The sequence below is a fragment of the Spodoptera frugiperda genome, chromosome 26 (assembly GCF_023101765.2).
Source record: "Spodoptera frugiperda isolate SF20-4 chromosome 26, AGI-APGP_CSIRO_Sfru_2.0, whole genome shotgun sequence".
Classification (NCBI taxonomy): domain Eukaryota; kingdom Metazoa; phylum Arthropoda; class Insecta; order Lepidoptera; family Noctuidae; genus Spodoptera; species Spodoptera frugiperda.
Window position 1 is genome coordinate 9477314 of NC_064237.1, and position 22227 is coordinate 9499540.

The 22227-nt window shown below is 37.0% G+C and overlaps 2 protein-coding genes and 1 pseudogene across 2 annotated transcripts; all 3 read right to left on the reverse strand.

Moving 5' to 3' along the window:
• Window positions 1–7198: 7198 nt before the first annotated feature.
• Window positions 7199–9382, reverse strand: LOC118264422 (THAP domain-containing protein 1). The gene is made up of 3 exons (XM_035576916.2): window positions 8841–9382; window positions 8299–8467; window positions 7199–8002 (listed from the first exon to the last, which is right to left on the reverse strand). The coding sequence occupies exons 1-3, from the start codon at window positions 8909–8911 to the stop codon at window positions 7451–7453; spliced, it is 792 nt and encodes a 263-aa protein (XP_035432809.1). The 5' UTR covers window positions 8912–9382; the 3' UTR covers window positions 7199–7450.
• Window positions 9383–10323: 941 nt separating this feature from the next.
• Window positions 10324–12899, reverse strand: LOC118264273 (uncharacterized). The gene is made up of 3 exons (XM_050704788.1): window positions 11557–12899; window positions 11018–11215; window positions 10324–10714 (listed from the first exon to the last, which is right to left on the reverse strand). Exons 1-3 carry the CDS (start codon window positions 11671–11673, stop codon window positions 10460–10462), a joined length of 570 nt encoding a protein of 189 aa, XP_050560745.1. The 5' UTR covers window positions 11674–12899; the 3' UTR covers window positions 10324–10459.
• A 6478-nt stretch (window positions 12900–19377) lies between these two features.
• On the reverse strand, window positions 19378–21666 carry LOC118264426 (uncharacterized; annotated as a pseudogene).
• Between the last annotated feature and the right edge of the window lie 561 nt (window positions 21667–22227).

Here is a 22227-nt window from a genome sequence, read left to right on the forward strand (position 1 = left end):
CTGAAAATGGTTTCATCCGCATAACCTACGTACTACGTACCTATCACCTACTTTATTGTTAATTTGTTATTGCCTAACTAATTTCTAACGATTAGTATACTACTTAGCTACTTATTATCACTACACGTAGGTTCCTGCGGTACTTATCAGCTGTTTCATAGTAGGTACTAGTTAAGTAATGATTTACTTATTATTGTTAGTTTGTTATTGCCTAACTAATTTCTAACGATTAGTATACTACTTAGCTACTTATTATCACTACACGTAGGTTCCTGCGGTACTTATCAGCTGTTTCATAGTAGGTACTAGTTAAGTAATGATTTACTAATTATTGTTAGTTTGTTATTGCCTAACTAATTTCTAACGATTAGTATACTACTTAGCTACTTATTATCACTACACGTAGGTTCCTGCGGTACTTATCAGCTGTTTCATAGTAGGTACTAGTTAAGTAATGATTTACTTATTATTGTTAGTTTGTTATTGCCTAACTAATTTCTAACGATTAGTATACTACTTAGCTACTTATTATCACTACACGTAGGTTCCTGCGGTACTTATCAGCTGTTTCATAGTAGGTACTAGTTAAGTAATGATTTACTTATTATTGTTAGTTTGTTATTGCCTAACTAATTTCTAACGATTAGTATACTACTTAGCTACTTATTATCACTACACGTAGGTTCCTGCGGTACTTATCAGCTGTTTCATAGTAGGTACTAGTTAAGTAATGATTTACTTATTATTGTTAGTTTGTTATTGCCTAACTAATTTCTAACGATTAGTATACTACTTAGCTACTTATTATCACTACACGTAGGTTCCTGCGGTACTTATCAGCTGTTTCATAGTAGGTACTAGTTAAGTAATGATTTACTAATTATTGTTAGTTTGTTATTGCCTAACTAATTTCTAACGATTAGTATACTACTTAGCTACTTATTATCACTACACGTAGGTTCCTGCGGTACTTATCAGCTGTTTCATAGTAGGTACTAGTTAAGTAATGATTTACTTATTATTGTTAGTTTGTTATTGCCTAACTAATTTCTAACGATTAGTATACTACTTAGCTACTTATTATCACTACACGTAGGTTCCTGCGGTACTTATCAGCTGTTTCATAGTAGGTACTAGTTAAGTAATGATTTACTTATTATTGTTAGTTTGTTATTGCCTAACTAATTTCTAACGATTAGTATACTACTTAGCTACTTATTATCACTACACGTAGGTTCCTGCGGTACTTATCAGCTGTTTCATAGTAGGTACTAGTTAAGTAATGATTTACTTATTATTGTTAGTTTGTTATTGCCTAACTAATTTCTAACGATTAGTATACTACTTAGCTACTTATTATCACTACACGTAGGTTCCTGCGGTACTTATCAGCTGTTTCATAGTAGGTACTAGTTAAGTAATGATTTACTTATTATTGTTAGTTTGTTATTGCCTAACTAATTTCTAACGATTAGTATACTACTTAGCTACTTATTATCACTACACGTAGGTTCCTGCGGTACTTATCAGCTGTTTCATAGTAGGTACTAGTTAAGTAATGATTTACTTATTACGTCTTATTGCAATCCTGCTGAATATCGCTCAGCTGCTTGTTTTATTTTTGTGTGTTAGAACAATTTCTTTAAATTCATCGATCTTTTTAATGCATTCTTAATCCGATCTAAAATAAACAAGTTTCTGCTAGCGGTCTAGCTATTTAATCAGAATAGCGCAGTGGCGGGCAACAACCGATAACATAATGAGTCGCGGGTTCGATTCCAGCATGGAATAACTCTGTATAATCCACAAATTGTTGTATCGGGTCTGGGTGAGATGTAGTTATGTGAATTCAGTAGTTATGTAAAAATTGATATTTAGAGAGCCAAAACTACTAATGTAATTTGAAAGTTTGATGCATTACAGACCTTAATTTTTGCCTACATGTTCTAAAATTCGAAAACGAAAAGTTATTGACAATATTGGCATGTTTGTTAGTGTAATAACATTTCGTCAATTGTAATTTAGATTGATGTATTTAAAATTGTTATGAATGAATATTATCTAAATCAAAGCAGACTGGGTGCGTCGATTTGTTTGTAGGCAGGTGTAGGTTTATTCTTACAAAGTTTTTGTTAGGTAGTAAGATTCGAAAGATAGTCTTAGAGTGGATTTATGTATTGAACTACATAAGCTCATTACATCTTACCTACTCTAATTAAGTAGGTATGTGATAGTTAGACGTATCTGTTCTTTACACATTCATAACAAAGTAGGCATTTACAACAAATAAATAAATGACGTACCTAAGTTAAGTGGAGATACTGTTCGAAGTTTCCACCTTCGCAATCTATGCAAAGTTGTGCACGACGTCGCTGGTTCTCCTTCAACTTACGCAACACTAACACATTTGTTCTCACTGTATCGAAGGCACTGATCACTTTCACGCGTAATTGGTCAACATCATCGATCTCGTCCGTGTACACCAATCTTTTGATGTCTCCCCACAAGTAAAAGTCCAGAGGTGTCAAGTCCGGCGACCGCGGAGGCCACGCCACAGGTCCACCACGGCCGATCCACTGGTTGCCAAATCTTTCTTGTAGGTACTCACGTACTTGTCGACCATAGTGTGGGGGAGCACCGTCCTGCTGATAGAACAGGTTGCGATGGAGTGCTAGAGGAATGTCATCCAACATATCCTCGACTACGTGTCGCAACAGTTCTAAATAGGTGACGCTATTAAGGTGCCCATTTATAAAATAAGGTCCAAGTACGTGGTTGCCTATTATGCCAGCCCACACATTGAGACCAAATCGTACTTGAAATGCATGCGGTTTTGTGACATGCGGGTTATGGTCGCGATGTGCCCACCAGTGTTCGTTGTGAACATTGTACACCCCGACTCGAGTGAACAAACACTCGTCTGTCCACAAAATGTTGGCCTCTTGATTATCGAGCAACCAGCGGCAGAATGCAACCCGTACGGCGTTGTCACTCGCGTGTAGGTCTTGCACCTTTTGAAAATGGAAGGGATGTTGTTCTTCCCGTTTCAATAGGCGCCACACCGTAGAGTGGTGTACTCCAAACCGTCGACCTGCCTCCCGCGTACTTGCCCGTGGCTCTCGCTGGAAGAACTCCAGGATATCTTCCTGCAAGGCAACAGGCAGGCCTTGGCTGCCGCGACCTTCCGCATGCCAAGGAACGTCGAACTGCCGAAAATCCCGTAGCCTCTGGGTTGCAGCTAGCATGACGGCCGGTGTCGGGGGTTGGCGGTTCGGAAACATTTCGCGGAACATTTGGATGGCACGACGCACGTTGTTTCCACTGATGGCGTAAAGACGGACCATCCCAACTAATTCAACATTCGAAAAATTGTCTGTCATAGTGAAAACACTGATTTTAGGTACTTATTAGCAACTGAATTTCAATGTCACGCGGAACTAATTCGCAACTACACCCTCTCACGGCAGTGACAAGCACATACTGAACGGAATGCGTGTGCATATGTGCGTGTGCGTATGCGCTATAGGGATGAAGCGCTAGGGGGCGGGGCCAGTGGCGAGTTCGCGGTTTCTTATTGGTAATTTGGAAATTGGTAATAATATCGAAATACGTGTTAGCATTTGTGTGTGTAATGCCGCGTTTTAAGCTAGTTACATAACGTTCGAAATGTGATAGGCGTAGTTCTTACTTACGGATTTCCGTACTGTACAAAAAAACAAAAAAAAAATCCTTCCATTTTTTTATTGATTTGGACTGAGAATCGATAGCCGAGTTACCTCCTTGAATGCGTTTCGTTTTCAGAAATACACCCTGTATAGGGAATTTAGTAGATAATAAATAATTAAAATTGGTTAAGAACAAATGTGTGCTCCAGATTTGAACATGTGTATCATGGCTGGCTGTTCTCAACATTACCTATTTGCTAGGCAATTAATTCGTGGAAACTAGCTCGAAGTGTACCGTGCCACACACAGCCCGTACGTCGCCCATTCCATTTCCAATTCACAACTTGACACATAGTCGTGTTTAATTAGATACTTACTCAAGCCGGACCTGGAACACCATTCTAATATTATATCCAACGTGGCCTATTTTAAATTCCTGTTATGAATGGGAGAGTTTGACTATCTGATAATAAAATCAATGGACAAACTGAGGGATAAGGTAAGGTGACAAAATCAATTAAAAGCCATTTAATATGATTTTTGTAATAATTTTAATTGAAACGTCTAGGCTAGACATTACTAAACAATATAGTTTTGTGAAGTTTTTGGCGCAACGTTGCACGATTACCAATAATGCTTAAAGTCATTTGCTTCCCATATGTATTCATTCTTAAAATTAAATATTTGTTGGCTATACATTTTACTAACTCCACCTCGTGTCTATCTTCACACGTAATAGAAGTCACGGGATGTGGGGGGACTATAAGCATATCCAATTCTGAGGAAAAATGTTGCACAATCAACATTGCTATTTTATTTTTATTCGTTTTTAAAAGTGAGTCTTTGGCCAAGGTTATAAACACTTTTTCAGTATATGAAATCACTTCGAAAACAAACTTCGACACATGTTTTAACCCTCCTCTGTCAACAAACGAAGTAAAAGATGAATATTTTATTAATGTCTACACTATAATCATGTTCTTTATTAATTGATCGGTTTCCCAATAATGCACCTTGACAATGGCGACACGTAATTTTATTTAATAGTTTAGTAACAATGTATCCTCCGATATAATATAAAACATTGTTTTTATATTCTGATAGTGAAGCTGCCTCGACAAGTCGAAGTAAATAATCAATTTGTTCCCTTTCATTTTGGGTTTGATCCAATGTAGGGATAGAGCTATCTAATATAGACCTTTGTGTATTCCTAAATTCTAAAATGGGTGATGTTTCATAATCTACAAATGTACAATTTGCATTGACGCTTGGAGTTACGCTATTTTTAAATAGTAATTTTCGTAAAGCGTATCTCACTTGTAATGCACTTGGATTACGTTGTGTCCACCAGCTGCCCGCAAGCATGAAAAAAACATTTCCAAGTGGTCTTGCGAAGCTTTATAAGTTAAAAAGTATGTTAATACACCACTTTGCAATAAGTCCATAGCCAAATTTGGAAAACTTATTGTGTTTATAATAAAACCAAGAGCAGGCGTTCGGCGCCTATGCTGTAAAATGTATTCTCCATTGATTTTAAGTTGACACATATAGTCTCTAGTTTCATTTAAAACATTATACCAAACTTCCTTATTTTGCAATCGCATTGGAGATTTAAATCCTTTACCGAACGGATTTTTACAATTTAAAACATCAAAAGCGCGATCTACTATTCTTATGAACTCGACAGTTGCTTCACTTCCAACAAACATTATGTTACCGCTCTGTCTTAAAAAATCTATAGCATCAGCAACAGACGAGCTCAATAATTGTGATGCTAACCTAACATTCATTTTTTTATTAAAAAAGTTTATATGAGTGCTTGATAACTTATTTGCTAATTTTAAGCCCTCCTCGTCCTGTAGCTTATGAAGCTGTTTAACATAATTGAAATTAATATCTCCTTTTTCGGAAGTTAAACAAGTCTCAGCAAAAACATTTCTGCAAAGTTTTAACATATGAGGAGGATCCATTATACAATGAACTTCACACTCTTTCTGCGGATGTTTAAAAGAAGTCTTTATATTACCGAGAAAAGAAAAATTACAGCCTAATAACTCGTATGTCTTAAAATTAGTTATGGTTCCATCACAAGTCAAGGATCTCACTGTAATATTAATGTCACCTAAAAATCTTATCGCAGCCAATATTAATTTGGGACTCGAGGTACGCTCCACAAGTCCGAGGCCATGTGTTTTCATGGCCGCGGGAACGCGCCACCTCCGGATGGGTCCCAAATAACGGCAGGAGGGGTTACCATCGGCGTCGAGACGACGATGAAGTACCTAGGACTTCGTCCTCGACAGTCGATGGAACTTAATGCAACATCTTCGTGGAGCATTTTCGACGTTTGGCTCCTAAGTTGGAACGGACGGGGGCTGCACTTAAGCGGCTCCTGCCCAACCTCGGGGGCCAAATGCCTCCTGCCGGAGGTTGTACGCGGGGATCGTGCGGTCCATGGCCCTCTACGGAGCCCCTGTGTGGGCGCCGAACCTGATGCGGCGGCCAGCCCGGGCGCTGCTCACGTCCCAGAGGGTCATGGCCATTCGAGTGATCCGCGGATATCGCACGATCTCCGGAGAGGCGGCTAACCTCCTTGCCGGACTCCCGCCGTGGGATTTGGAGGCGAAGGTGCTCGCGCGCGTCTTTAGTTTGCGCGCCGATGCGCGTCGCCGGGGCGAAACTCCACTGCCGCGCCAGATTAGTGCGTGGCGGGACGAGCTCCGGCGCGATCTCATGGCGGAATGGCAACAGCGACTGTCGCAACCGAGGGCTGGGCTCGCTGTCATTGCAGCGGTAAATCTTTGAGGAGTGGCTAGAGAGGCGCCACGGCGTCCTCACCTACCGCCTGACGCAGGTGCTTACCGGACATGGAAGCTTCGGTAGGTTCCTGTTTCTGAATGGGCGGGAGGAAACGCCCGGGTGTCATCACTGCGACGACCGCCCGGAGGACACGGTGGAACATACGCTTGCGGTCTGCCCTGCGTGGGCTGAGCAAATCAGGGATGTGGTCGGCGACGGCGCCCTCTCGCGTTTTGATACAAGCCATGGTGCGGAGCGAGGGGGACTGGGATGCCGTCTCCTCCTTCTGCGAAGCAGTCATGCTTTAAGGAGGAGGCGGGGCGCGTGAGAGAAAGAACCTCTTCACGCCCCAGCCGTCGCGAGAGACACTCCGGGCGTCGGGGATCGCGCGACGATCTCCGGCCACCGTAAGTGCGGGTCTGCGGACGACGAGCAAGGGTAGCTCGCCGCCCGACCAGAACCAGACCCGTGCGTACGGCGCGTCGCGTTCTGCGCGCGCCTCATAGAGCCGATCAGACCACCACAGATGGGGCCCAGTAGGGCTGATGCCTAATCCGGAGCTGCGGACAACCTAGCGGGTTTACCGGGGCTCCGGCTCGAAGGGCAGGAGTAGGAACGGGGTGGTTTTTAGTCAGTAAGAGTTGACACTCCCTCTCGCCTCGCCCAAGGCGGGAGAAGTCATTGGATGATTTTCCACCCTAAAAAAAAAAAAAAAAAAAAAAAAAAAAAAGGCCAATATTAATTGAGATTGTACGTCAGCAGATAATTTATTAATAAAAAAGTATGCGATGGGACATTTAAATTTCTCAGTGTACGAAACAATTTGAAATATTAAAACTTCTGTGGCCAGTGTTTCAGCATCGCCAGGCATAATTCCGCCATAGTCAACATAGCCCCAATATTTATCTGTTTTTATGTCATATCTTAATTCTGCTCTAATAGACATAGCATCAAAAATTAATGCAACATTCTTCAAATTAGTATTTTCAGAAGCAGCATGTTTTTAAATGGTTTAAAACTTCGGACATAAAGCCAACATTACAATTATGAGTTGACAGTAACCTTCGTAATGTTGATGGATGAGGTAAACACAAATAATTCCTCAAGAATCGGTATGCCTTAGCTGAATAAAAATGCACAGTGAGAGCAAATGATTTGATGATGAAATTATCCGTAAATCTTATACCACGGTCAGACTTTCTGGTGTTCAACTGATTAAAAATATTTGAAAAGTTATGTGTAATTACATTTTCGAATTCCCTATAATTGTAGCATTTGTTTTTCATTAAATTTAAAATAGATTTAAAATTTTTGATCTTCACATCTCTTCTCTTAACTTTCTGTTTCAATATTTTGATATCTCGTTGCAACTTAACTTTCCTTGGCGTAGATGTTACTTGAGATGTCTGAGTGCTTATCTCAGCTTGCAATTTTATTTTTTTCACGGCTGGTTCTCCCGACGTTCCAGGTTTACACGACACGGGTACAGCCAGTGGGATAGAACTTAAAACCGTTATCTTCTTCGATTCAGGAAAAATCTAAAAGAATAAAACGAAATTTTGCAAATAAACAAAGCATTTATGTATTATAAAGCATTAAATATTATCTGTACCTGTATATTACGGAAATGTGAAAAGAAAACCACTGAGTGATGAAGATGATGAAATTTTAAGGAATTATTGTAAACGGGGTTGGTGGCTGGTGACAAAATATTATTTAGTGCAAACACTAGTCAATACTACTAGTATTGGACCACATTACAGTCCTCTGTATAGCCAAATGGTTCATAGATATAACTGAGTAAGCATTAATTTTGATACTGTTAGAATTTTACCTTAGGTTTAATAGAAGGAATAGCTTGGGGTTTTAACTTCTTTTTAGCTTCTGTCAAAAAGTCTTCCTTTTTGAAGTGTAAACTGCAAACAACGCTGTACTTTGATATTTGCTTATTGATTTGCAATGTCTCAATCCATTTAATTCTGACTTCTTCATTAGTTGGAAATCTGAAATTAACATGAACTTAAAGAATGTGCCTAAAAATAAACGTCAACGGTAATCGCTGACTTTAGGAATCGCGGAGCGTGTCGGCTTGAAAAATATAACGATTAATTTTCAAATAATTAACATTCGGCGCACTTTGCATCTATAACTGTACAATTATCGATGACATATTAACAAAAGGAAAAACCGAGTTTGTAATAGGTATATAAAACAAAAAATAGAGCATGTCAAACAACTTATTAACAGAATTATGTTGAACAACAACGTTTAAGATTTTTTTCTTGAATATTAATTTTAGCAGCGCACCTTTAAAGAACTGTCCGCAAATTTCGTATGAGAGGGAGGCACTACTTAACCAAAATAAAATTCTCTTACCTGTGAAAAGATATCCCACAACCTGGATACGACTCACTCTTGCAACCACTCACAATACAATTCTGGACCATGTTTGCAATAAAAACGGGAACCAGAACGACACATAAAATAAAACTTCGCAACTTCACAAACTTTCAGATAGCGTCATCAACAACAAACAGTCGCCATATTGTATGCGAAATTTGCTTAATTTGTAACACAATGTTACCAGAAATACAATTATCAACTTCCTTTGTTCTTATAAAAATCTATATTATTAATAAACAAAGTGTTTCTTATTAATAATTGTTTATGTTTATTGCAAGCGGAAATTGCAAAGCGATTAATTCATACATCATAATACATTTCAATGAGATATTGCATTCAGTGAAGATTTTTTAATTACCACTATGTCAAATAAATATTGTACATTGGCAACTGTGCGAGAGAAACAAGGCGACTGAAAAGTAAGTCTCTTTCTAGACTTTTTTCTTCCTTACATTAAAAATCAACTGTGTTATAATGGCTTAAGGTAGGAATTGCTTTGGCAATTGATGCCGAGTCAACCTTCCAGTTGTACGTTAGTACATATTAATTCCATGGCAGGCACATAAGTCCTATATCCACATTGATGCAATAAGGGCAATGAATCACGAAAGCCCCTATCCAGTATAAAAGCATCACCTTGACGGAAGTATTCCCGTAGGGGTTTTCCGTTTGAAAATTCGTTTTTCATTATATCAGCGTCTGAAGTGGTGGCTGGATAGGGGCCCAGCACATCAATTATATGGCCATCGGCACATACCATTAAATTACGATATTCATGCAAGCTATATGTCATTTTTTGGTATGAGTAATTCGAACTCTTTTCAATGTAACAATATGTTCCATCAAATATTACAATGGGCCTATCAACTCCCTTAAAGTTACCAAACAATGTTTTAGGTACTGAAAGATTTCTTTGCACAATTTGCTGCCTATTAATGTGGTGTAAACCTAGGTGTCTAGGTACAAAATACTCATAGAGCAGATCTCTCACTTGGTGCAACCACTTTTCTAGAGTTCGCCTAGAGACAGCTAATAAAGTTGACAACCTCTCATTAGAATCCCCAGTTCTAAGTTTAATTAAATATGCTGCTAAAGCTAGTCCCTAGCTTTAGGTAGTTTAGGTATTTCTAATAACTGAGAGACCTCATTAAACATTTGATGGAACTGTGTTTTGTTTAACCCTATCCATGTGTGAACGATATGGTCTTCCATTTCATCTATATTTTTAAAATTAAGTAATCCTAATTGTACAACTTCTTTTAAGGACATCATATCCTGGATATGTTTTGCTGTAAAAGTCTGTACATAATTATTTCTCAAACTGGTAAGAAAATCCCAAGCTTCTATAACCAAATGCCTGTCACACAGACGATTATTCTCAGGGACATAATATTTATACCGACTGAGCAACATTTTTCTGGTAGAAAGTGGAACCCTGTACCTCTCTGTTCTCTGGCATCCTTCAATAAAGCATCTCCTTTCTGTTTCAATAGCTCTCATGTAATCTGGTAATACAATAGTAGGTTCCAGCTGATTTCTTCTGGCTTCTTCTACTGGAGGGTCAGCAGCAATAACATGTGCCGGTGGCTGTATTACTTCAACTGGAAGATCAACAGCATGAACTTGTACTGGTGGCTGCACTTCTTCAACGGAAGAGTCAGCAGCAAGAACTTGTTCCGGTGGCTGTGTTTCTTCAACAGGAAGGTCAACAGCAAGAAATTGTACTGGTGGCTGTATTTCTTCAATTCGACTTGCTTGAGAAGAAGTTGATGGGCGACAGGCCATAAGACAGCAGCTCTGTCTGCAGCTACCAAACAAGCATGGCATATGCGACTGGTAACTTCTATCTACAACAAACAATACATGATCATTTAAGTATTTAAAAAATATATTTGAACTGCAACATTAACGCATTAAATTAATTATTAGCGTAAGCATTATCATTATTCATGCTTTCGTGTTTGTGCTGTTAGTGATCCTTTAGATCACCTTTAATCTATATTATCTTTAACTGTGAAAACCTATAATTGGCTCAATGTTATATAATCAATTTTTTTAATTCATTTAAGTATAGCTGTTGGTTTTCCATCTGAATTAATTAAATAAATAAAAAAATACTATGTAAACTGTGTTTGTATGATTCAACTTACAGCTCTAGGCATAATCCATTCTTGAATAACATTATAAATTCTCAATTCACGAGGTGAGCCAGTGTGTAGTAAATGGCTGACTCTAGATGCCAGAGAACGTCCACATCGGAGACAAATACTACGGTGGCCAAGTTTTCTAGCTTCACCAAGAGGTGATCTTTGAGCCAGGTCCCAGCAAACATGGTCATTGCTGTTTACCTGAAATATGCAAAAAGTTATTAATAAAAGAAAACATTATTACTTTCAAAATATCGACCTACTGAGGCAGAATATACCCGGCTCAATAAATATTTATAACAACTTTATTGTACAATACCCTACGTTCTATGCGAATTAATGATTTGATTTACTGTGTTCAATAGTTACTTAGTTCAATGTAATGTATGTAGTGACTTTTAAATGTTTACCTATATATACTTTATTTTTTAGTGAAAACATGAGAGTTCTTATGAAGGAAAACAAACATATAACAAAAAGAGTGCAAGCCACCAACCGTAGACGCTAGTAAGTTAAGAAATAGGAAGTGAGTAAGTACTTACTGATTGTGGTTCACGCCATTTTCGAATCACTGCTAATATAATTTCGTCATCCAAAGCTCGATGCCCTAGTGTATTGCAGCGACTAGTCGCTATGCCACAATTTATACAACGATCCATGATGTCGATCAATATCCTATCGGTAGGCTGTTCGTAGAATCCAAAATAACAAGTCCAAGTTCAACGTTTAAGCGGGGTTCTCGGTGTCCAGTATGGTAGCAAGGCAAGGGCCGTAGACGGAGGAAGATCACAAGTCCGTAGGAAAGCCGGGTCGAGAAAAATATCAATAAAAAACAAAGACGTTAAACATATACTTGGTGCCGATCGATGTCATTGATTGCATGTCAATGTCAAGTCAGGGTTGCACAGATTAAAAATATAATAATCGATGATTAAATGTGAATCGACTTATATTAATTATGTAGATAATTATTTAGTTTTAACTCTGAATACTGTAATTCTAATAGATTTTATTATTTTAATTAAATAAATCATCCGATCATCATAGAAATACTTAAAGCATTTTCGTAAATAGTATGAACTCTGTACCGTAAATCGATTACAATTGAATCGATATTCCAATTACTTCGTAACCCTAACTTAATTATTGGATTTTTTATTTCCCAGATTGTAAATTGCGTTGATGAAAGTATGAAATAGAAAAAAAATAACCTTTTTTTTAAGCCATAACTCCACTTATTCCAATCAGAAACAATTGGGCCCAGAAGTCCCAGTCTCCTTTAAAACTGACTTGTCTATAGCTTCTTTAGCCTCTTCATCATTCTGCGCCTCTTCCGGTAATCTTGCCAACACTTCATTAGGATTTAATGGACTGATACATAATAAAGGAACATTCATATAATTATAATTTATTTCAGGATAGGTACTTTAATATATTAAAGAAAACATAGTAAAATGAATTATCTGTATCACTATAATGCTTACCAGTCTTACGAAATCCTGCTCTAATATTATTTTCCGAATTTATATTAATTTGATCCATGAGCAACTTTAACATCCTTGGGAAGCAACCTTTTGGTACACATGATAGTGAACGGCCGTCCGTTTTCTTCCATTTTTGAAGAATTTGACGCCAGGCTACTTTCATCGGGCGGAAAAACGCCACATCCAGCGGCTGTGTGAGATGTGTTGAATTTGCCGGTAAAAAGACGAAATGAATGTCAAAATTCTTACAGATATCCTTTAACTAGTGACGTGAAAAATTTATAACACTATAGGTGACGTGTCGTCTCACAGGCTACAACTTTTAATGTAGATTTTTTCGGAAACTATAATTGGAATGTTTTGAAACTATATATGTATTATATCAGTAGTATGTAATAAAAGACATATTAATGAATTTATACGTTTTTATTTATATATTTATTTATATTTAAAAAATAGGAACAAATAATAGTGAGGGCATTTAGACTTTTTCGACATGAGATCTGTATTTTAGTATTTTTATATACCCTAAACTATAATATAACAAACTCACTACTTTTAACTTAAAGTCTAAGGTTGAAAGTAACAAAAAAACAAAAAAGTAACTTCTGAAAATAAAATACAAAAATTCTGACAACTACTCAATTTGGCATAAATTACTGGCAATTTTTGCACAGGGGATTAGAACATTGCAGACATACGGGATTGTTACACCCAACACACGTGTACACTGTCATTCTGTGTAATTTAGATGGACAAATCTTGCATGCCCTTCGTTTGCCTTGACCAGAGTGATGACCTTGCTCATCTTCTTCGACCATATCTTCACCTAGAACTCGCTTTATAACAAGCCGTAATTCCCGTGGCAGTTGATTGCAGACAACGCGGCGTTGCATATGAGGTATCACTAATGAACGCGCTAATGATTTTAGAAAATCTCCTCTATCAGCACTTTTGAGCTGATGCATATTATATAATATGTAAGCGTTCATAGCACTCAAATCCACAATGCAATAGAACAACACCATTGGCCATCTTCTCGTTCGGCGGCTGCTTGAATAATTGGAGCATTTTTTATCTGCTTCGTCTACACCTCCTTTGGTTGCATTATAATATAGAATAATTTCAGGCTTTTTAGTGTCCTCGTCAACATCGTTATTGTGATGCATCGAAGATACCAGAATAACGGCTCTGTTCTTCTTGGGTACATATAAACACATAGTAATTTGTTTTGTAAAACCAAATAAAGCAGATTCAGCTTTTCGATGTTTTTGCGGTTGAAATTCACTGGGTATTTCGCGTTTAACGCAATTAACCCTGATCGGTCCCTATTAAACCCATTCTTGACCCGATTCCCCTCATCTACGACCCTATACACCCCATAGTTCGACCCAATTATTGTTCAATTCTACTTTAGTAAGAATTTGTTAAATTATAGGAAAAACAATAAGATTATATCACTTACATTATAGCTTAATCCGTTCCCAAATAACTGAAATTAACGGTTAAAACGTCACTTCTGAACAAATCTAGTAAACACCAGTGAAAATTAAAATGTTTTAAGGAGCAAATTTCACACAACTTTGACCTAATGTTTTGAAGTACGTTTTTTTTTTAAATACATTTGACAGGATGGCTGAATGTTGCCAGATTATAAAAAAAATATTGCAAGCTTCAAATTTAAATCCTACCACAAAATGTAATACGTAACATAAATGTGTGATTAATGTCGCAAATAAAACTTGAGGTTTGTCCCAATTCACCCCCTAGACCCTATTCGCCCCATTTTACGGTACATAACGCCTTAAAACATCCTGTTTTATTTCGTCGTCTATGACAATAGTTCTGGTACCACCGCGTCGATCAGAGGAGAGAGCCACCACCTGAGCGCCAATTCGCCAATGCTGTTTGAACAGTTCTTTCTCCTACAGAGAGTGTTAGAAACATCGTTTTGCAAACGAACATCTTATTAGGTATGTCAGAATTAGACTCAATTACAGGCAAGCAATACTTAATCGATTTGTTGCGCCTAGACACAAGTTTTGTAGTAGAAGGATACTTAGTATCGCCTTACTTCCATGTGGTTGACGATGTAATCCCATTATCGACAGTGATCTCCAATTCACCAAAAAGAATAAAATATACGTTCCCGTTGTTGTGCATCAAACCTTTGAAAACATTTAAGTCGACAATTAACCGGACATGGTTGCTTTAAAATCTTTTCATCTCTTTGAACTCCGTTCCTAATTCTGCTTGACGGCGTACTTGCATTTGACGAGCACACAGGAGAATCCTGACTCGAAGCGTTACTGAGCAATGGCAAGTGAACAATAATTGTTCATCCAGTAGTGCTAGTAGAGCCACTGATAATAATTATCAGTTTCGCAATTAGATAAATTTCTAATTAATGGAGTCGAAGTGCAAGCTACATTGTATTCGAAAATATCGTTATTCGGAGAGGGCATTGGTGTCATATCCAAAGAAGGTTCTATAATATCAGCCGATTCGTGTGAAAACTCTTCAGCTTCTTCAGCACATGGCTCTGAATCCTTATGTCCTATAGAGTTATCGTTTGGTATTGGGGAAGCAATTATGGGTAAAATTGCAACCGGATTTGATATCATGTCGTGAATTATAGGTTCAAAATTGCCATCAAAACTTCCTGTACTATTTTAAAAGAGTATGAACCCGAACATCGTTTTGTACTGCTCGCACTGATGTTCAGCAGTACAGGTGATACTAAAAATAAAAACAGGTCATTAGTTAAAAAGTTACCACTATAATAAAACGGGGGGGGGGGGGGTACATAAATATAAATAGAAACCAACAGATAGCAGCACAAGTATGTTTAAGTTATTGTTCTAATATATTATTTCAACACCGCCACTTTATCTAGACAATAACTTACTTAATTACACAATAAAATTTTAATACCTAATAACCACATAGTTCCCGATCTCGCGGGATCTCTTCAAAAATGAGATGTGGAAGATATTCCAGGGAACTCTTCAAAAATCAACATAATGAGCTCTGCGTTTGAATTTAATAGATGTATACTCACTTAGGGCATTGAAAAAATAGTTTAAAAACGGACTTAAACTAACTTAAAACTAAAGAAAGCTACGAATTACGAATTTACAACAATTAAAAAAGAAACTATATTACAACCTATCCTCTATGCTATAATAACCAAGCTTAAACTAAATAATTTAAAAGAAACGACTTAAATCTAATCTAATTAAAAAAAAATTAGACTTACAATTTTATTAAAAAAACTAACTACAGTAACTACTAATAATCGATATCAAACTAAACCTACGTTAAATAGTTTAACCAAAAAACCAGGAAAACCCAACAAATAAACTTATTAATTGACAAATACAACGAAACCAATTTAGAATATACGAAACAGCAGGACCACTACAGACAAATAATCATACGACTGATAATACACTGGGAAGTGCGTATTCTACGATAGTACCGAAGCGCTCGGCCGATACCCAACCAAATGAATGTAACGAAACCATAGCGCGATCTATTTATCGAGGATAAAGACAACTTGGATTATTTATTTATACTCCGTTCGGGCATTTTCTTTGTACTAAAAGTTTAATTATATTGATATTATTTTTTTCATACCTTTTTACTATTTATTTACTTTTTTTCGATAAATTAAAACAATAACATGAACCGAAGTCGTGTAACGATCGACATAGAATTATTTATAAATAATTTATTTCTTATTTTTATTTTTTGATTTTTGAAATAAAAATATACTATGTCCTTTCTAAGGTTCTAAACTATATCTGTACCAAATTTCAACCAAATCCGTCAAATAGTTGCGGAGATTAATGGTATAAGCATAGAATGTTCGACGTGATTCTTTAATTTGACATAACTTTTTTATTTATGAACCGATTGACATGAAACAAACACTAAATGTAAATTTAAGCACATCCCACAATATATTCGTGAAAACCGCATCCAACTCGGATCAGCCGTTTCTGAGATTAGCGCGCACAGACAAACAGACAAACAGACAAAAAAAAGTTAATTACATTTTTGGGTTCGACATCGACATAACAATAACCCCTGCTATTTTTTTTATTTTTATTTTCAATGTACAGACAGCACTTTTCTACGATTTTATTATATGTATAGATTTATCCAAGAACTTATAATGTTTCACTGCACATAGAGCTTTTGTTAGCAAATCAGCAGGCATTTTAGCGGTTGACATATACTTTAAATTAACAACTTTTTAGGAATCGTAGTTAGATGGGATCCCTAATTGAGCACTGCCTCTTCTGGTCGTGGGGCGCAGGGGGTTGAGTGAAACACGGTGTTAGGATACCGGATATATTTCGCGTAAACCCCCAGATAGAACCGTTCACTCGGACCAGTGCGCAGTAACTGTCCGTTCCGCCAGTTTTTAATATCGATGACTTTCTTTGCAACATTTTCTCTGATTAAATTATATTTTATATAGATATGTTTGCCCCTTCTATGAAACATAGAAGTCTTCTAAAACATAGAATCTAGTTAATCAATTTAATTGCACTCTGATTATGAACATTTAAAGTAATTAAGCCTTGTGTTATTGATGTAGTTCGATAGCGTCAGCGGGAGTTGATGAGTAAAACTCGAAAGATAAAGTAAATAAGATGATTGTGTATTAATAACTAATAATAAAATACGGCGTCACCGCCGTCGTAAGAATGCGAAGTGCGCAGCTTGGTGCGCAGCGACGCCGGCAAGCCGTCGTGATACAAATGGGAAGTGCGTAGCCTGGTGCGCAGCGACGCCGGCGATTCCAGCCCCTCCAGCCGGTGACACCGATGTCTTGTATAGACACCTTGTGACTCCTTAATATCACAAAGAAATTGCCTAAGCCATAAAATTTCCTCGGCTGCTTCACTGGCAGCCATCTATTCCGACTTAGTTGTGGATGAAGCCACAGTATTCTGTTAACGGCTAGACCAAGTTACAGGACCTCCATTCATCAAAAATATATATCCTGTGTTAGATTTCCTAGTATCCAAATCACATGCATAATCAGAGTCAGAGTAGTTTACTAATTCATGATTACCATGATACACAATAGATAAATCTTTGGAATGAATTAGATAACGGAAATTTCTTTTTACAGCTGTAAAATGGGATGGACCTGGGTTATTGACATATCTACTAACAACATTTACAGCATGGCTATGTCAGGTCTAGATACCAATGACAAAAACAATAGTGCTCCCACTGCCTCCCTGTAGGGAAAATTTATAGGCTTAACATTACTTGTATTCGTTGATAACTGGTTAACTGTTGCTGTAGCTTTCATTTGCCTTTTGCAAGCGATAGATTTTCTTGGTTAGGAAACTTGTGTTTGTGGTGTGCAGCAATGATTGCGTCTTCTTGTTTTTGGGGCAAAGACCGACAGAAAGTTTACATATTTTAATATTAGAGACAATTAAAACTAATGGCTTGCTAAAGTACTCTTTTTTCATAGGGTACTGTTTGATACTCTGTTTTGATTGTTCGCCTGTGTTGCCTTCTGACGTCCCAGCCTGGGAACAAAAGTCTTTTTCCCTCTTTTTTGTACTTGTAGGCAAAAGTGATTCATCCTGGATGTTAACTAATGCATCATTTGTGTCAAGTTGTTCAGGAACTTGCATCCAATCATCAGCATTGTCCAATTCAAAGATGACATTTTCTGTAGCACCTGCTCCATCACCACCAAATGGAACATCAAACCCACTACATGTGGATCCCAAAACACTTGTCACTTTCTCTAGGATTTCATCGGGTAGAATGTAATCTGGTTTGCCACCACCTGTCTGCAATAAAATAAAACACATTATTTTTAATTTGGGTGATCGTGATCTGCCGAGCCTACCCAACTATGTTGGAGTAAAAATCCAGTGAAAACAGAAGCAGTTGTTTTAAAGTTTAAATATTTTTTAAAATATTGTATTTCTATTAAGTATGTCTCTAGTTATGGTATTCAAAGGGTTTATATGTATACATAATTGTCTTAAGCTCTATGTCTAATTTTTCTGACGCGTTCAAACAGTTGTAAAATAAAACATAATTTACATTTTATTACTTTTCATTACATTTATCAGAGAATCAATACTTAGCAGTTCATTATTACTCCTACTATTGATATCTTCATCCATTAGTGTAAACTGAAAAAAAAATGTTTATTCTATTTTTTTTAAGTAATACTCACTTATTGAAATATTCTGCAATCAATAAGTCTCTTTGCATAGAATTATTCATTTCATCAGCATTACTGGCAACAGGCACTGCCTCTGCATTTGGAATTTCTATCTCCGGAGATGTTAACTAATGCATCATTGTGTGTCAAGTTGTTCAGGAACTTGCATCCAATCATCAGCATTGTCCAATTCAAAGATGACATTTTCTGTTCAAACCCACTACATGTGGATCCCAAAACACTTGTCACTTTCTCTAGGATTTCATCGGGTAGAATGTAATCTGGTTTGCCACCACCTGTCTGCAATAAAATAAAACACATTATTTTTAATTTGGGTGATCGTGATCTGCCGAGCCTTCCCAACTATGTTGGAGTCAGCATCCAGTCTAACCAGAAGCAGTTGTTTTAAAGTTTAAATATTTTTCAAAATATTGTATTTCTATTAAGTATGTCTCTAGTTATGGTATTCAAAGGGTTTATATGTATACATAATTGTCTTAAGCTCTATGTCTAATTTTTCTGACGCGTTCAAACAGTTGTAAAATAAAACATAATTTACATTTTATTACTTTTCATTACATTTATCAGAGAATCAATACTTAGCAGTTCATTATTACTCCTACTATTGATATCTTCATCCATTAGTGTAAACTGAAAAAAAAATGTTTATTCTATTTTTTTTAAGTAATACTCACTTATTGAAATATTCTGCAATCAATAAGTCTCTTTGCATAGAATTATTCATTTCATCAGCATTACTGGCAACAGGCACTGCCTCTGCATTTGGAATTTCTATCTCCGGAGGTACATCTACTAAACTCTTTAACCCGTTGTCTGTCGGAACGCAGATCTACGCGAGACACAATGTGTTTTCTATTGTGTCTTATATACCGTCAGACAAGGGGTTAAACAACAAATGTTATGCAGCACTGCTGTAGCTATTATTACAGAGTGAGCTCGTAAAAGATTCAGGCGCAAAGCCAAAGCCACAACAGGAAATCGTCGCTTCCATACCCCGAAACATCTAAAACCTACGGTAATTAATTTTCTTGCTACAGTTTAATTCAATTATAAATAGTGATATCCAAATACAACACTTATAGTATAATAACACCTCCTTCCAAAATCCTATGTTGGGCAGTGTTATTGGGTTTTTCCATCTAGAATTTCTCAGTGGCAGCCACGGAGTCTGGATGTCCCCGGTTGTTGGCAATAGATTTGCTCTCTATTACATGGAACTTAAACATAACTGGTACAATGTAGGTGCGGTTCTGCCTAACCCTTCAGATATTACAGATGTGAGTTATGGTAGAATAGTACAAATAAAGTAACAACATTATAACGTATGTATGAAATTGTCAACTTACCTATCAATGCAATTTCTTGTTCGGATATGCGCTTCATTGTACAATATTTGACCTTATGTTTGCGGGTTTAATAGTGGTGGTAAAAGGTAAGGCTTCAGAGGATACGCACTATTTCCCAGCAACCATCCGTTGCCAAATAATCCACTTTCACATTGTGCTGAAAAAAAGATGCTTTATTTCTGTTTAAATTATGTGAAAAAGTAAATACTTACAGATAGGTATATGTCCTTACCACGCAGTTCGGAAGCATTGAATATAGTGGCATCATGAGCAGAGCCAGGCCAGCGAGCCACCACATTCATGAAAAGCAGATTGGCATTACATACTGCTTGCACATTCAGGGAAAAGTAACCTTTTCGGTTTCTAAATTCTTCTCCAACCTGAAAACCTGTGTTGAAAAAAGTAGTATTTAAAAACGAGGCCCAATTCCCCCCTTCCCAATCTTCCCCATCCCCATTCCCGAACAACAACCCTTAAATTCCTGACTCCCAAAAAGCCAGTAACGCACTTGTAAAGCCTCTGGTGTTTCAAGTGTCCATGGGCGGCGGCGATTGCTTACCATCAGGTAATACGTCTGCTCGATTACCGGCATGTCTCATAAAAAAAAAACGAGTGTAACTGTTTTTATGTAGGTACCTACTGAAGAATTCTGTTCTAAAATAAGTAAAAAAAAGATAAAAATATTTATTATTCCGATAAATCATTATCTGATTCTTCAGAAACATTAACAATAACTTGATGTGGTAAAGAATTAAAGTATGTATGATACTCTAAGGGAATCACTTCTGACCGGTACATATCAATTAAATCTTTATATTTAGAAGCAGGGATCAAAATAGGTTCAGAATATGCAGGTTTTAATTCGGTAAGCACAGAGTTCCTCGTGTTACCGCGGATCACTAAAATATCATAATCAGATTGAGTCAAGTCATATTTAAAAAACAGTTTGTTAGGATCACTACCATCTGCATGAACTTCGCGAATGTTACTCCAGTTAATTTTCTTGCCCTTAATGTCTTTCAGCCAAATCTTATTATTAACAAGACACTTAAAATCAAATACGTCATTTTGGGTTACATTGCGTACAACATAGGGTTCTCCTTCATTCTTAGCCCATCTTACTAATAAACGCCATTCATGAGGGGTAAATATAGTTTTTGTTTGAGAAGCCCTCTTTACGACAGAGTGTACACTGTCGCCCTCATTTTGGGTGTGTCCCTTTTGTAAAAATCTGTGTGTTATGGATATGTTGTACTTTCTCGCTGCGTAAACGTAGAGTATACTACAAAGCGGTTACGATTTTGGCCAGCACAGTTATCTGACCAAAATCGAAACTCTTTGACCCCTTGGTCAACATTAGTGTGTATAAAATCTAGGAGGTAACTGCTAACCTCATTTGCGCCACGTTTTGCCACCGATTCGTCCCACATATAACAAACGGCCTTTTTTTGCCCATGTCAAAAACCGTGAAGTTAAAGGTCTTACTATTTCAAATTTTTCATTAGCCTCAGCTATAAGGTTTTCATATTCAGTTGGCGTATAAATTCTGTCATTTTTTCTAATGTGCCTCTTTGCTGTCCCAAACATTCTATCGTTGGGAAGGAATGAATGACCTCTTTTGGGTATGTAATACTCTATTTTACTTATATTGTTGTTTTGATCAGCCACTAGAGCAGTGGTTCCTAACCTTTTCAATGTCACTACCCCTGTGAACAAGTATGGGAATTGAGTTTACCCCTAGCCAATTTAAAATAATTAAAACCACACAAATTCGAACGAAAATATGTTTATTATCTAATTAAATTCTAAGAAATTGCACGTTTAGGTAACTAGTAAAGTAAAGTAATGTGTAAATCTTGGAGTTAAATGGTGTGAAGGTTGAAATTGCTTTGCATTCGCAAGTTTGACAATATTAGGTTCGGTTTCACTCAACGCGCATCTCATGTCATGCTCAACATTCAGACGGTTTCTGGCTTTTGTTTTTAATGTAACAAGAGTTGAGAAACCAGTTTCACATCTGTAAGTTGTAGAAAATGGAATCAACATTTTTAAAGCTCTGTCAGCTATAATGGGATATTCTGCAGCTGTTTTTCGCCAAAATGTGCTTAGTTTATCATTTTGAAAATCAAATTTCAATGAGTTATTCTT

What these genes read in the sequence shown, in the direction of transcription:
- LOC118264422 (XM_035576916.2), bottom strand. Translation starts at nt 8,911, where the DNA reads ATGGTCCAGAATTGTATTGTGAGTGGTTGCAAGAGTGAGTCGTATCCA. An exon ending in TGTGGGATATCTTTTCACAG is followed by an intron (nt 8,468 to 8,840) that starts GTAAGAGAATTT and finishes TGTTAATTTCAG; the next exon opens with ATTTCCAACTAATGAAGAAG. An exon ending in TTCCTTCTATTAAACCTAAG is followed by an intron (nt 8,003 to 8,298) that starts GTAAAATTCTAA and finishes TTATTCTTTTAG; the next exon opens with ATTTTTCCTGAATCGAAGAA.
- LOC118264273 (XM_050704788.1), bottom strand. Translation starts at nt 11,673, where the DNA reads ATGGATCGTTGTATAAATTGTGGCATAGCGACTAGTCGCTGCAATACA. An exon ending in AATGGCGTGAACCACAATCA is followed by an intron (nt 11,216 to 11,556) that starts GTAAGTACTTAC and finishes TGCATATTTCAG; the next exon opens with GTAAACAGCAATGACCATGT. An exon ending in AATGGATTATGCCTAGAGCT is followed by an intron (nt 10,715 to 11,017) that starts GTAAGTTGAATC and finishes TGTTTGTTGTAG; the next exon opens with ATAGAAGTTACCAGTCGCAT.